The sequence below is a fragment of the Canis lupus genome, chromosome 37 (genome assembly GCF_003254725.2).
Source record: "Canis lupus dingo isolate Sandy chromosome 37, ASM325472v2, whole genome shotgun sequence".
NCBI classification, from domain to species: Eukaryota; Metazoa; Chordata; class Mammalia; order Carnivora; family Canidae; genus Canis; species Canis lupus.
Genome location: NC_064279.1, coordinates 1,804,090 through 1,818,830, shown reverse-complemented (window position 1 = coordinate 1,818,830; position 14,741 = coordinate 1,804,090). Strand labels below are relative to the sequence as shown.

The following is a 14,741-nucleotide window of genomic DNA, read 5'->3' as shown; positions in this document are numbered from 1 at the left end:
ATCTATAAAAGAGTATAAGTGTGAAATATGAAGAATGATAAAGTAAAACTATATCACATACAGATTTCTAGATACTAGTTTAACAATGATATGCTGATTCATAATTTATAAATTAAATTACTGGACTACCCTCTTAAAATTTAAAAAGTAACTATAATCAGCAAAGTCTGGCATTACACTTTTGAAAAAATGGGCTAATCCTTAAGCAAAACTTGCATTAATATAACTAGTCAAATACTTGAATGCCAGATAGCAAATCAATTTAATATTAACATTTTGATACCATTAACTCAAGGGTGTCTTGTAAAAACTTCTGCACCTTAAAGAGTAGTAAGTTGCTTAAAAGCTATTGTTGAGTTCTTAACATACATCTTTATATGTTTTATTTAATAAAATAAGTTAAAATAGAAACAAAAATTCAAAAACCTTTTTTTCTTTCAGGTAATATCCTATTGCAAAATTTCTATCTCCACTTTCTCTTTCAGACTGAAACCTAGGAGGAAAAGAAAATAGCTTTATTTATTTTCTGTAAGAGTATGACTATACCGTAGTTTAATTTGTATAGCAAAGTACAGTAAAAAGAACACTGATCTAAGAGTCAAGACTTCTGGGTTCCAGTCCCAGTTCTGTCAATAGGCTATGTGTCTTGGGGAAGTCATTTAAGTGACAATTCTTTCAGTCTTAAATTCCTCAGCTGTAAAAGGACTTAAATGATCTAAGGCTCTTTGAAGTCTTCACATTTTGTGAATAAAGAAGCTAATTTAAAAATTATTAAATATTCCACTATTAAGCAATATACTAAAAAGTTGCAACATCTTCTGGATCCTCCAAAAGTACAATAATTAATTCCAACTGAGGGAATCCATGGAAATTTCACTGAGAGAGGGATACATGAAATGGGCCTTTAGTCATTTGTTGGATTAACAGATCTCAGGGGTAAGCCTAGGTAGTGGCAAATTCCATGCAGCATAAACAAAGTTACAAGTATAAAAGGCAGGACTTCACTGAATAGAATGACACATATTCTGACGTATCTGGAAAATAGGGTTCATGGAGAAGAGTGGAGAAACATCAAACTAGCAAAGGGGACTAGGACATTATCAAGACTAATAGATGCTAAAAATTGCTCCTGATTGCCAACAAAATGAAAGCTTAAGGGCTTTCAATCAAATTATCTCGTCAGAACTGCATTTTAGAAGGAGAAATATGACATCATTTGGGAAAGGGAAAAAAAAGAAAGGATGAGTGATGTTACTAGGAGACTAGAGTAGTAAAGAGCCACCAAAAGCCTAAACTTAGGTAGTGATGATAGGAATGGAAGGAGATGTATGATCAAACACGAGAATAGTTTGGCAAGTCTTCAAACCTGATGGGAAAGAGGAGAAACAGGGTGAATGAAGTCTGGTACAAAAGTCTAGATTTTTAATGCAGTCTACTGAAAGGATCGTGATACCAACTGATGGGAACCTGGAACAAAGAGGAGTTTGAGAAGAAAGAGAGTAAGTTTTAATTTAATTCATTGGTAGTACATTTAAGAAATCAACCTACAAGGGTCTAGATGGCTGCTGACAAAAGAGCTGAGCATGACACTCTGTATGGCTGATCATGGAGTGGGAGGTGGCAGTCCCACCTAACTATGCATTTTAAGGTTCCTCTGGTTAGAAAAACAATGCTGGATGTAGAAAAGCTCTTGAAAATAAACTTGTCAACTTGCCATACCTAAAAAAAAAAAAATCAACATAATGTACTAACTACTCAGCAATTATCACAGCACCTAGCATATAGCTCTGTTCATCAAACACCATATCAAGTGTCTATTATCTGCCAAATAACAGAAATACAAGTGTGAACTGGAACATATTCTATCCAGGTATAAAGAAGATCAGAATCTAATAGTGGTGATAAGGCAGAGAGAAATAGATTAAGCACAATTAAATATGGTAATATGAGAGCACATAAGAGAAGTGAGATGAGATTCATGAAAAACTTCCTAGAAAAGATACTTAAGCTGATGAATAAAAGTTGGGAGACAAACCTGAAACTTTTCCCCTCCTGAAACATGTAGTACAAAGTATTACCCGGTTAGTATTCATGTCAAAACTGTTTAAACTTTAACCATAGGAAACAACCAGACCTACTCAACATGGGGAATGAATATCCACTATAGCCCATGGGGCAGATGCTGCCTATTTTTATAAATAGTTTTTTGGAACACCATCTCATATGGTCTCTGGCTGCTTTCCTATTAAAACAGTAGAACAAGTAGCTGCAACACAGAGTCTATATAGCCCACAAGTCTAATAGATTCACTCTCTGGTCCTTCACAGAAAGTGAGTTAATTCCTGCTTTGTAAGACAAGTGATTGGCACTCCTGAAAGAAAGCCATTTAATAAAATTTTATAAAGCAAGGGTGTAGGGCAGGGGAACTCTTCTATTTTAATAAAGCAAAAAAGACATAAATGTATTGCATGAGCTTTGATTAATTCCTGGGGAAAAAAGGCCAGAATAGGCAATTAGGGGACAATTGAGGACATGTACATATTAATGGTACTTTTAAATTAATGTTTATGATCTTAAGTATGTTGACAGTATTGTGGTTCTGTAGAATATCCTTATTCCTAGAATACACATGTTGAGTTATTTAAGAGTGAAATATTATGGTAACTATTTCTATTATTTCAGGAAAAAAAAATCTACCACTTACATGTATATTTACATATATGTACATATACAGAGAGATACACGTTTTTAAATGCCTCTGTTTAAAGAGTTTAAGGAAAAGCAGATGAGACAAAATATTAATCAGAAAATATGGGTGAAAGAAAAAAAAAAAAAGAAAATATGGGTGAAAGATATCCAAATATTCATTGCTTATTCTTTCAACTTTTCTGTAGACTGGCAAATTTCAAAATAAAAAATTGGGGTGAAAGTCATTAGCCAAGGACAGGTAAGATAGGGGTGCCTGGGTAGCTCAGTCAGTTAAGTCTCTGCTTTCTTGGTTTCAGCCAGGTCATGATCTCAGGGTCTAGGGATGGAGCCCGGTTTCAGGCTCCACAACTCAGCTTGGAGTCAGCTTGTCCTTCTCTCTCTGCATTCCCCTCCCCCAACTCAGGCACATTGGCTTGCTCCTTCTCAAAATAAATAAATAAAATCTTTAAAAAAAGAGAGAAGTAAGACATGTAGTACAAAGAGAAAACTAAATATCACTAATTTAATGTAAAGTTGGGGTCCCTTCTAATTCTATAATTACTCACAAGAAGTTTATCAAAACTACTGAAAAGCATTTAAGGGTTCTCCCTCAGGTAATTTAGAATTAATTTCCCTCTAATGACCAAATTTTAAGTATTTATTCACTGAAGTAAGCTCTAGGACCAACAAAGGAAAATAGATGAATTCTAAGTATACTGTGTATTATAATATAGAGGGAGGGGAAAAGGGAAGGAGAGAGGAGGGACAAAACAGTATTTAAAATAAAATTCTATAATCCAGATATTTTTGTTAAAGAGGCTTGGCCTATTTATAAAAACCGTATGTCACAAATCAGACTCACGTTGCATTACTGAATCCAACATATTCATTGCCAGCCATCTTATTCAAAAACTGCATCACCTATAAACCAAAATTAGAAAGTATTAGTCAAAAAACAAATAAATAAGGAATATAAATACAGTTTGAAAACAATTCCACGTTACACTTACATAGTCAAATTTTTCAGCATTATTCACTCCTTGCTGCAAAGAAATGAGACAAATATATTAATATAGATATCACCCCACAGTTAAGTTTTAAGTGAATATAATATCAAAATTTCAAAGTGCTATCATTATAATTAATATACTGTGCATTAGTACTTTTAAGACTAGGAAATACTTCTACAATAATTTAATATTTACATAAACTTTTTACATGTTCTTTTATTAACACCAATATGTTGATAATGGAAGGGAATGCTTTATTTTAAGTATCTTTACCCAACCCAAAGTTAAAAAATTTTAGTTACCCCAAATTCCCTTATCTTTCATGACAACATAAAATATTCTAGAACGTCATTTAATTTCATATTTAGAAAAAAACTTAAAATAAAGTTTCACCCTTAGAAAAGAATTGAGTATTTATAAATTATGGTTTTCAATTAAGAACAATCTACTCATATTTTTAAAATAACCTTAAACCAGCATTAGAGTTAGAAGAATGAGTTATGTTGCAAAACTAATCTTTTATAATTCTAGTATATGCAAACATTCTGAATACATTTTGCTAGTGTAAAGAAAGCTCTACCTTTAATATCTCATTTGTTTTAACAATACTTGAACTAAAAAAATATATATTCCGCAGTCTCTAAAAAATTAGCTACATATGAATTTAGCATTATGCCAATTCAAAGCATGGAAGATGTATTGTTTCATCACTTCTATTTCTGACATGTTAGCTACTGCAAATGTCAATAGGAAAAACCTATGTATCGTAGATCAGTTCAAGTAGCCAAATGGTTTCATTTTACCTCGGCGAAGTTTACAAAGCAGTAAGATGTAGATCTGAAATCAAACGTATTAATTGGTGATGTGCACCCAATAGAAACAATACATCTCTAATTTTTAAAACAGGCTTAAAATAAAATTTGACAACTAAAAATTTAAAAACAAATTTCTTAGCTCTCAAAAATTTCAAAACATTACATTTTAAAATTTTATTATGAGGGGGAAAACTGTACCAGAGACTTATTTAACTGAATAAAGCCAGGTTCATCCACTTTACAAATGGACTGGAATGTGACTGATCTGTGAAACCTTACAAATCAACTTATTTAAGAAAGGATGTCAATCACATATACAATCAGTAGCTGCAAAGAACAGACTGTATCATCAAAATTAGGCATTAGCAAAGCTTAAACAAGGTAAAAATAATTTAGCTACCGCCATATTGTAATCACTATCTATGTATTTTCTCTAAAGTACCCTTTGACATATTTTAAGTTTTCTTTCCTTATAATACACCAGAATTCAAAATGTAGAAATGTAACTCCAAAGCTGTTCAATGAAAAATAATTAAAAGAAGAAATTACCAACTTCATTGAACTGTTGCAGTTGTCAAAATATTCCATAGATCCTAATGCTGTAAAATATGTAACAACATTTAAACCACAAAAACCTTTTTAACCTTTGAAAAAGAAAAAAAAAAAAAAAAGAAGAAGCAACTCTTTTGGAAAAGGATCTCAGCATTTGTATTGGGATGTTACATGGATAATTACCATTATACAATTAATCAATGTAAAATAAACAAGTTATACTGAACTTTCATTCTCTGACCTAAACTGTGCACTACAAAACAAATACAAATTTTCTTTATTTAGCTGTCATGGTTAATAAAAAGAAAAAAAAAAAACTGTTTCAACTCCAGGCTATGGGCACATGCTTGGTCTACTTTGTAACTTTCTACATTAAAGCACAATTAAATTTTGCTTCTATGCTGTCTTTAAAAACAATTGATATTTACTAATGTCAATCATTATATAACATTTTGGATAAGCTACTTGAAATGTCCTAGGCAGATTATATAAACAAGCAAAATAAAGTGTTTAACTGATTTTTCTTGACCCAAGAAGGTCTCGCCCCAAAATTTAAATGTGAAAGCACTTGATTAACGTTTGTTCTTACTATCTACTCTGAAAATAGTATTTAACTCAAGTCAATAAAATATATTTGCCCCCATTATCTCTTGGGAAGATTCTGTGTACCTCAGGGATATGTGGGCTTTAATAATCATTACAAAATGTCAAGTTATTATAATTCCTAAAAAAAATAACTGTATAAAGTTTATTTGCATAACATTAGGAAAAAAAGCACACATTACAAAATTAACTAGAGTAAACCCCCCCATAAGCAAAAATATAAACTGTAAAAAAATATCCATTATCATTATCTAATAGTAGGGTACAGAGGGGTAGAGGAAGAGAGGTTATGAAAATCAGAAGCCAGGTAAATGGGGGCTAGTTCCACTATCATGTTTATTTTGTATGTTTGAAATATTTCATAAAAAGTTAAAGAAAAAATGTTAATGTCTCGTGTTAACTTACAATGGTTACTTTAGAATATATTTTTCTCTTTGACATAGTAATTGATTTTTAATTAGTTCACGTATAAGTAAATTATTTTCTACTGCTAGAATAAGGAAATAAATCTATTTAAAATTTTGACAGATGTGTGAGTTGAGAAATCTTGTTGAAACAGAATTGGATAGAAATAGAAAGGGTTTTGTTATAGCAATACCACTCAGTTCTTTACATATCTACCATATTACATATAAAAGTCACACAGTAATCCATCCTTAGAAATTATAATGCTCTAACAACTTGATTAGATCCTCCGTCCATTTTCTTGAAACCAAAGACCTAAAACAACCTAGTACCAGAGAGCTTTTTCCCCTCGTTATGATTCATATCCTCAATACCACTGACTCTAATTCAAAAGTGTTCTCTTCTATTGTTGCCCCAGAGGTTTTTACAACCTGAAGCAGTGCACCATAGTAAAATTTGGGACATATGAGAAGTATGCCTTTTTATGAAAAATGGGAGGAAATTTGGACCAATGATAGACTAATTTTAAAAAAGACACACATGGAAACTGAGATTTGGAAACTGATAGTCTTAAAACTATCAAATGCCCCTTTATCTCTTGGAAAAAAATTCCCATAACCAGGGATACATTTATCCCAGTTTTAAATCACTGTACAACCATTATTAGATATGTTATTTTAGGGGCAGCCCGGGTGGCTCAGTGGTTTAGCGCCGCCTTCAGCCCAGGGTGTGATCCTGGAGTCCCAGGATCAAGTCCCACGTTGGGCTCCCTGCCTGGAGCCTGCTTCTCCCTCTGCCTGTGTCTCTGCCTGCCTCTCTTTCTCTGTCTCTCATGAATAAATTTTTTTTTTAAAAAAAGATGTTATTTTAATCTTAGAAAAAGTTATAGTGATAAATAGTAAGTACAGTAGAAAAGCTTAAAAAAATAAATTGGAGCAAATATATTTACCAAATGATTTATCAAATCCATTTGCCAAAAGATTTTTATTTATTTTTATTTTTATTCTAAATGATTTTTATTTTTTGTATGAAAAAGTGTGTATTAGAGCAAGGACCAATGGGCAGAATGAGCTGCACTGTGATTGTAAGGAATGACTGATTATATATACATTTAAATTGGAGGAGTAGAGATAAAGGACATTTCTAAAAGGATTTTCATATGTTAAAGAAGACTTACAGGATCCTGGAGATCAAATGACTTTTAAAAAGCAAAGCACATTTTGTTTGAAAAGGGTAGTAATTAGATCCGGAGACTGGAAAATCATACAAATTAATTTCTCCGTAAACATACCTACACCAAGTTAAAGAATTTCCATTTCACTGAAAAAAACTTTATGAAAGAAAAAGTGATAAAAAGGCAGAGACTTGTGAACATTGGCTGTTCAAAAAATTAATATAAATATACTGGAGTGTTTTTATAGCTTTTTACAACATACTCCTAAACTGAATTATGTATTTTACATTAAAACACTGGTGAAAATATTACAGTCAACAGGAACATCTAATAAAATAAAAAATGATTCATTTGAAGTCAGTGCATTAATCATTTAGTTTGTAAAGAAATCACTTGATTCCATTCATAAAGTATGGAGTGTAAAAGCCAACTGAAAATTAGAGATCACACAGGAAAGAGGCATAAAAAAGAGGCAAGAAGAAGTAACCAAAAATGATTTTATAGAATTACTCTTAGTTTAATCTTGCCACAGAAAATGCCTTAAAGCTAAAAAATACTTGGAAAACTTAAAATAGATATTACAGGTAAAAAATAAGGTTCTAAATGTAGTATTTTATAGATTAATCCTAAATATAAAGGGAAAAGTGAACTCTGTTGGCAATGAATCATCTGCCTTTCATTAAAAAAAACTCAAACAATTCAACTGACATAAACATGGAGTAAATAAAACAGTAACAATAAAATCACTAAGTCGAAAGGCATCAGCCAGTTCTCCCCAGAGCCACAAACCACTTAAAAGTGTGGCTTAAGTGCATCCAACAGGTTACTGCTAACATAACCAAACTGAGCATTATATACATACATACAAACTAAACTCATCTTATTTTCATGGAGTAAGATTAAACTGTCTTTTAAAAAGAGAAAGTCTGATTTTTTTAAATTTAAAAATAGTTCTGATGTAAAAATAAAATTGAGCTTCTTCAAAAGACAAAACCTGGAAACTACCACTAGAATAAAGAGAGACAGAAGCAGAGAAGACAATGAAATTTATTCTTTATCTTCAAAATAAAAAGGCAGAAGTATAGCAATTATCTTGTAATATGTTGTCCTCATTTTCCCACCCTAATCCTGAAGTCATCCGGAAATCTTAACTTTTAAACTAAAACTAGGTAGCTTTACCACTGCAAAGAAAAAAAAATATGTATGTATACTATTTCATCCAGAGTTAACTGTGCTTTTAAATTTTTTACTCTTCCCTTTAAATCAAGCAACCATATCATCATATAAAACAAACTGCATCAAAAAGTATTCTTTTAAACTTAATAGTTACCACAAAGAAAAAGAAAGGATAGTTTATAGTTTTAAAATTATGTGCATTTTAAGTACAAAATGACATTTGGTTTTTTTGAAGGTATTTACCTATATAAGCTTTGTTTAAAATTTAAAATTTTGGAGTTTTCCTACAAGTTTAGTAGTTAAGAATTTATGCAACAGGTTCCTTCTGTCCAAATCCTCCTTTTTTTCCACAATCTGCTAATCCTTTTGAACATTTGCTCTGCCTCTTCCCCCATTTCCTGAGGATCACCTCCAATCCTACAAGGAAAAAATATCAATACTACAAAATTAAGAAATAAAGAGTCTTACTAAAGACTCTACTTAATTTTTGGGGGGGGATGGGAGAAGACTAATAACATGAAGAGAATGTTTTGATAGCATTAAATAAAGTTGAAGTTTGAAAGAAAAAATAGCCTTAAGGTCATTAACTCAAAGAGCTAAACAAAATTCACATCTAGTTAGCCATGGTAAAATATATCCACGCTTTGTGTACTCAAATGCAAGCTCCTTGAGAAAAGGGGTAGTTCCTTACAGATAGTAGGGACTGACTAATGTCCAAAGAATGCCATATTACACCCACTAAAAATCAGATGTGACTTTTAAGCCAATAAATTGTTATCTTTTGTACAAGTTAAAATAAAGAAAATAAAATTTCTGCTTTTTGGACAATATAACCATGCTGGGTAAGACAAGGATGTCATCTAGAGAAACAGCAAACACCTACATTAAATATGCACAGCGGATTCTAATGAAGAACAAACAAATCAGATTTAGCTCAAGCCTGGCTCTACTTGCTGTCAGTCCCTAAGGCTCAGTTTCTCACTGCATCTGTGTAAAGTAAGAAGGCTGGACTTGAAGACCCTTCTCGCTACGGTTTTGTTACCTCAATTTCGATTACCAATTCATAAATACGTGATCATACAACTTGCACAGATCACATACAAATTTTTAGAGGAGTTCTGAATTTTTTTAAAACAGCCTAAAGAAAGTGTTATGTTCTAGGGCAGTCAGTTTTACAGAGGGAGATGAAGCTTACCCCTCCAACACTTAGGATGAACGTCATTTAAGAAAAAGAAACTTGTGAAACACTTCTAAAAACAAAACAAAAATTCCAAGAAAGTGACCTTAAAAATAAACTATATCCCAAAGCCTCATTTTTCAACTGTGCCAGTAAATTAAAAATGTTTATATATCTAAAATCACTAAAAAAAAATAAAAAATAAAAAAATAAAAATAAAATCACTGATCAAATTTATAAATACCAGATGACTCAGTTAAATTTTTGCACTGTTGGAACACTGAACCACACTTATGTTGTGTATACGTATTTCTTTCACTGTCTGTGTTTATGTTAATGTGGCTCCATGTGACTTTTATGGCTCCTGACTGAACATGGGAAGTGAAACTGATGAAGTGATGGTGTGATATGACCAGACATGCATTTCTCACATGCAGCATTTCAGCAGAGTATATGAAACCCATATAAACAAAAGATGTTTAATTGCATGCAGTTAAGGAAGGCTTTTTAAAATCATCTATAAATACCCTTTCCTGAAAATAGTATTGGTGTGCTACGTTACTCTTTCTCCAGTATAAGATGACGGATCAGCTTCAAAGGGTCTGTGAACTCCTTAAAGTTTATATAAAATCATTATACATGAACATTTTTCTGGGAAGACCCAAAAAAGGTAAAAAAGGTCTGGAACCATTCTAGTAGTTTTCTCATCAAGCACTAATATATAGGTTGTAGTATCATAATTTTCCTCACCTCTAATTTACTACTTGTTCAAATCCAAACAGTAATTAATGAGACTTTTCTCTCATCGCAATGTTTACTAAATTTCACTGTAAGGACCCATTTATACTTGTGTCCACCTCACACTACAAGGCAAGGACTGAAGGAAGGACTGCCTAGCACAGATCTGTATCATAATTTTCTACAATAAACAAATATTCTTTCACCTCAAACTCACAACTTTTATCTGAAGTATAACAGTCATGAACAGCTAGATGTAACAAAGTATTTGCCCTAAAATAACAACATATATAATTCTTATGGTAGTAGTCTTCCATTTTAAAGCCTTTTCTCATGAACATATAAAATTCATGAAAGAGAGAATTTCTAGTATACAAATTAGCTAAATCTTTATTAATTGGGCCAAGGGTGTAATTTATATCCAAACATCCTTTGTGTAATCAGGGAATCCCATCCTCACTAATGTATGTAGTTAGGTTTTTTTCATGCTTGGAAAAGGTAGGCACAGATTTACTGAAGAAAGTATATAAATGTTCTAAACATAAATGAAATTTATTTGAACAAATGAATTTATAATTAGAAATTAAAAATCTAAATAGTATCATACAACTGAATCATTTTCAAATATTTATTCCAAACAACATTAGAGTTTCCAATTATTAAGGAAAACCAGACACTAAAACAATCAAAACACACAATGTGAAACAAAGCATAAGAAAAATAATAGAACTTAATAATTGGAGTAAGTCTTACTTATTTTAGTTATGATAATAAGCAAAACAAATGAAACAAGTTCAAATGAAAATCATGAATGTAGTTCCTTAGAGTAGAAAGGACTTCAGATATTCAAGGGTAAATGTACTTTGTTTTAAGACAAAGTACCAGAATATTTGTTCCTACATATGCTAATGACAAAGTTAACAATAAAATGCTTCTACTTGCGTTTACATCTGTTCATTTTCAAAGAACCAAAAGGAGAAGGAAGAAAAAAATATCCAAACTTTAGGAAGAATAACCTCTGTGCCTATTGGTCAGCAGAGACTTCTTTTTGAATTTTTGCCAGATCCTCAGGTCAAGAGTAAATGAGTAACACTTAGAATGAGTCATCTGTTTTTAATTTTGACTTTGAAATTACATTTATTTTTAAATAAGTAGGAATTTAGTTTTATACCATAAGATTAATTTTTTTAACACCAAAATTTTTCACAATTCTACATAAATATTCCAAGATTCATCTTTATGTCTCATTTTTAAAAACTTACTAGGTTAAAAGGAATTGTCAACATTTTACCTTTATTAATGAAGTCACAACAATTGCTCCAGCATTTACCATAGGATTGTGTGGCTTATCTGCAAAATATAAAAATGATAGCATTATTTCAAATACTTGATATCATTTTCTGTGGTGCACAAGTATTTCCCGTGAACATATATCTATTTTCCTTATGTAAAATACTGTTACAGTTATTTTTTGGGGGGAAGAGAGGGTAGAAGAATGCACTGAAGTCATTTACTTGTCAAACCAGTAATATACTTCTGTAATAATTATACAGGAAAACAAAGACTCATGTACTGAAAGACAGTGAATAGTAGTATAATACTACATCGAAATTTCCTAACTCTATCACATTTACTAGCTATTTGACCTTGGGAAAGTAAATGAATTTCCCTGTGCTTCAATCTCCCCACTCTATATTGGGAGTAATAAATAGCACCAACACTTGAGCGAGTCCTAATGCTTGAATTAATTAAAACATATAAAATGCTTAAATGTATATGGCACACCCTTAAACACTCAAATATTACTATTAAAAATTAACCTTGAAAATAAGCACATCTAATATGAAACCATTTTTGCTTTTTAAAGTGCTTTCTTTTTTTATGTATTTACCCATGTAGATAAAGAAAACATGAACACTATAAAGGGATATACCTATGATAAAAATATTACAGGGGATTTAAATTATATTCTCTATTCTTTCCATACTCCCTGACAATGAAGATGTATTTACTTTAAAAATTACTTGAATTTAAGTTCATCCAAAATCATATCTTTTTTCCTATCCTATTCTTAAAATAAATAGAATTTCAAATCTCAACTGATTGCATTATCATTCATGGCATGGCACAAACACCAAATGAACCTCTCAGGACACTGAAAACAGTTATCTGATAGCAAAATTCCTCATTTGTTTGTGGTAGTGATTTATTTTGGAGGGAACAAGTTCATATCTAACTTGACAAATCCAGCAGAATTCACTATGTCACTACTACATTATTAGTTTCTTAAATTTTAAGCAAGGTATCTTCTGTAAGATGAACCTATAACTAAATAGCTCTGACCTCTGGAAAACAGCCTGACAGTTCTTCAACTGTTCAAGTTTCCATGTGACCCAGCAATTTCATTTACCAGGTATATACCCAATAGGAATAGAAATAAATACATTAAAAAAAAGAAATAAATACATATATGCACACAAAAACTTGCACACCATTGACCACAGAAGCATTATAGATGATAGTCAAAAGGAGAAAAACAATTCAAACATCCTGCCAACTGATTATCGGCTGTACACCACGTGGTATTATTACTGTGGTATTATTACCCATACAGTGCAATGTTATTCAGCAATTTTGAAAAAGTGAAGTACTGGGATGCCTGGGGGGCTGAGCGGTTAACCGTCTGCCTTTGACCCATGGCGTGATCCTGGAGTTCCGGAATCCAGTCCCATATGTGGCTCCTGCATGGAGCCTGCTTCTCCCTCTGCCTAGGTCTCTGCCTCTCTCTGTGTCTCTTATGAATAAATAAATAAAAAGTGAAGTACTGATGCATGCCACTGCATGCAAGTACTTTAAAAATAAAATAGGCCTGTCATAAAAGACCAAATATCCTAGGATTTTATTTATATAAAATGCCCAGAAGAGCCAAATAATTTTTAAGAGAGAGAGGGCAAGTGCACGCATGCATAAGCCAGGAGGTGGGCGGGGGGAGAACAGAGGGACAGAAAGAATCTTAACTTAAGCACACAGGGCTGGATCTCAGAACCCTGAGATATGACCTGAACCAAAATTACGAGTTGGATACTTAACTGACTGAGCCACCCAGGTCCCCCCAGAACAGGAATCTACAGAGACAGAAACTAGATCACTAATTGCCAGAAGTAGGAGAGAAATGGATATTCATTGCTAATCGGTACAGGGTATCTTTTTGGGGTGACAAAAGTGTCCCGAAGTGGATTGTGGTGATGGTTGCACAACTCTATGAATATACTAAAAGCCACTGAACTATATACTCTAAATGGGTGAATCATATGACATGTGAACTATGTCCCAATAACAATGTTAAAAATTTCTCAATTTTTTAAAAGATTTTACTTGAAAGAGAGAGATCACAAGGGGGGTGATCTCCATAAAATCAAATGCAGTATCAGGACAGAAAGATTATGGTAAAATAGGTAAGAAAATATAATTGCTCTCAAAACAAATAGAAAAGCACAAGAAAATACTTTTTTTTTAAGAGGCTGATTCATTTAATTTAGAGAAAAAAGAGAGCACATTGGGGAGGGGCAAAGGAGAGGCAGAGAATCTCAAGCAGACTCCCTGCTGAGCTCAGAGACCCATGAAGGGCTCAATTCCAGGACCCTGAGATCATTATCTGAGCCAAATCAAGAGGTGGACACTTAACTGAGCCATACCCACGTGCCTTAAGAAAATATCATTCTTACAACATCATTGTAAAAAACAGTAAGTGTAAGGCATATTTCATTTTTTATCCAGTACTAACAAAAAATACAAAACCTATATTTATATTTCTCACAACCATTACTGCAACCACAGACTTCCGCACTTTCTTTGAATTATAAACTCATCGCAAAATGAGGAACATAGATGTCATAAAGACTGAACAGAAACCAATGTATAGGTTGGTGTTTAGATTTAAAACCTCTACTAGATCAGGGCACCTGGGTGGCTCAGTGGGAATTGAGCCCACACTGGGCTCCCTGCCCAGTGTGTGTGGGGGGGTCTGCTTCTCTCTGTCCACCTGTCCCCTCCCTGCTCGTGTTCTAATAAATAAATGAATAAAATCTTTTTAAAATAAATAAATAAAAACTCTATCAGAACAAAAGTACTAACTACCGTTGTCTTCCCCTCTTGCTTTTGTATTCCTGTTAAGTAGTAATACTTGTTAGCTATCCAATCATTTAATGCAGGATTTTTTTTTTCAAATTTTAAGTGTTATTAAAGAGAAAAAGCAAAAACACTCATTATTTCAACCATAGCCACCATAAAAATTTATGATGGAAGTTTTCAAATATATATAATATGCAAAAAGTAGAATAGAATACAAACACCCACGTAGCCATCAGCCTCAATAATTACTAACATATAGTTAATAATCACAC

General features: G+C 32.4%; 1 protein-coding gene across 4 annotated transcripts in view; it reads right to left on the bottom strand.

The window, feature by feature from the left end:
- GLS (glutaminase) overlaps positions 1-14,741 on the bottom strand; it is a 75,120-nt gene that overhangs the window by 38,673 nt on the left and 21,706 nt on the right. For all 4 annotated transcript variants that reach the window (XM_049106776.1, XM_025442019.2, XM_025442020.3 and 1 more), the window contains exons 7-10: positions 11,630-11,688; positions 3,699-3,731; positions 3,551-3,609; positions 427-493 (exon numbers count right to left, since the gene is read on the bottom strand). In XM_049106776.1, the coding sequence (XP_048962733.1) occupies positions 427-493; positions 3,551-3,609; positions 3,699-3,731; positions 11,630-11,688 (218 nt within the window). The remainder of the gene's footprint in view (positions 1-426; positions 494-3,550; positions 3,610-3,698; positions 3,732-11,629; positions 11,689-14,741) is intronic.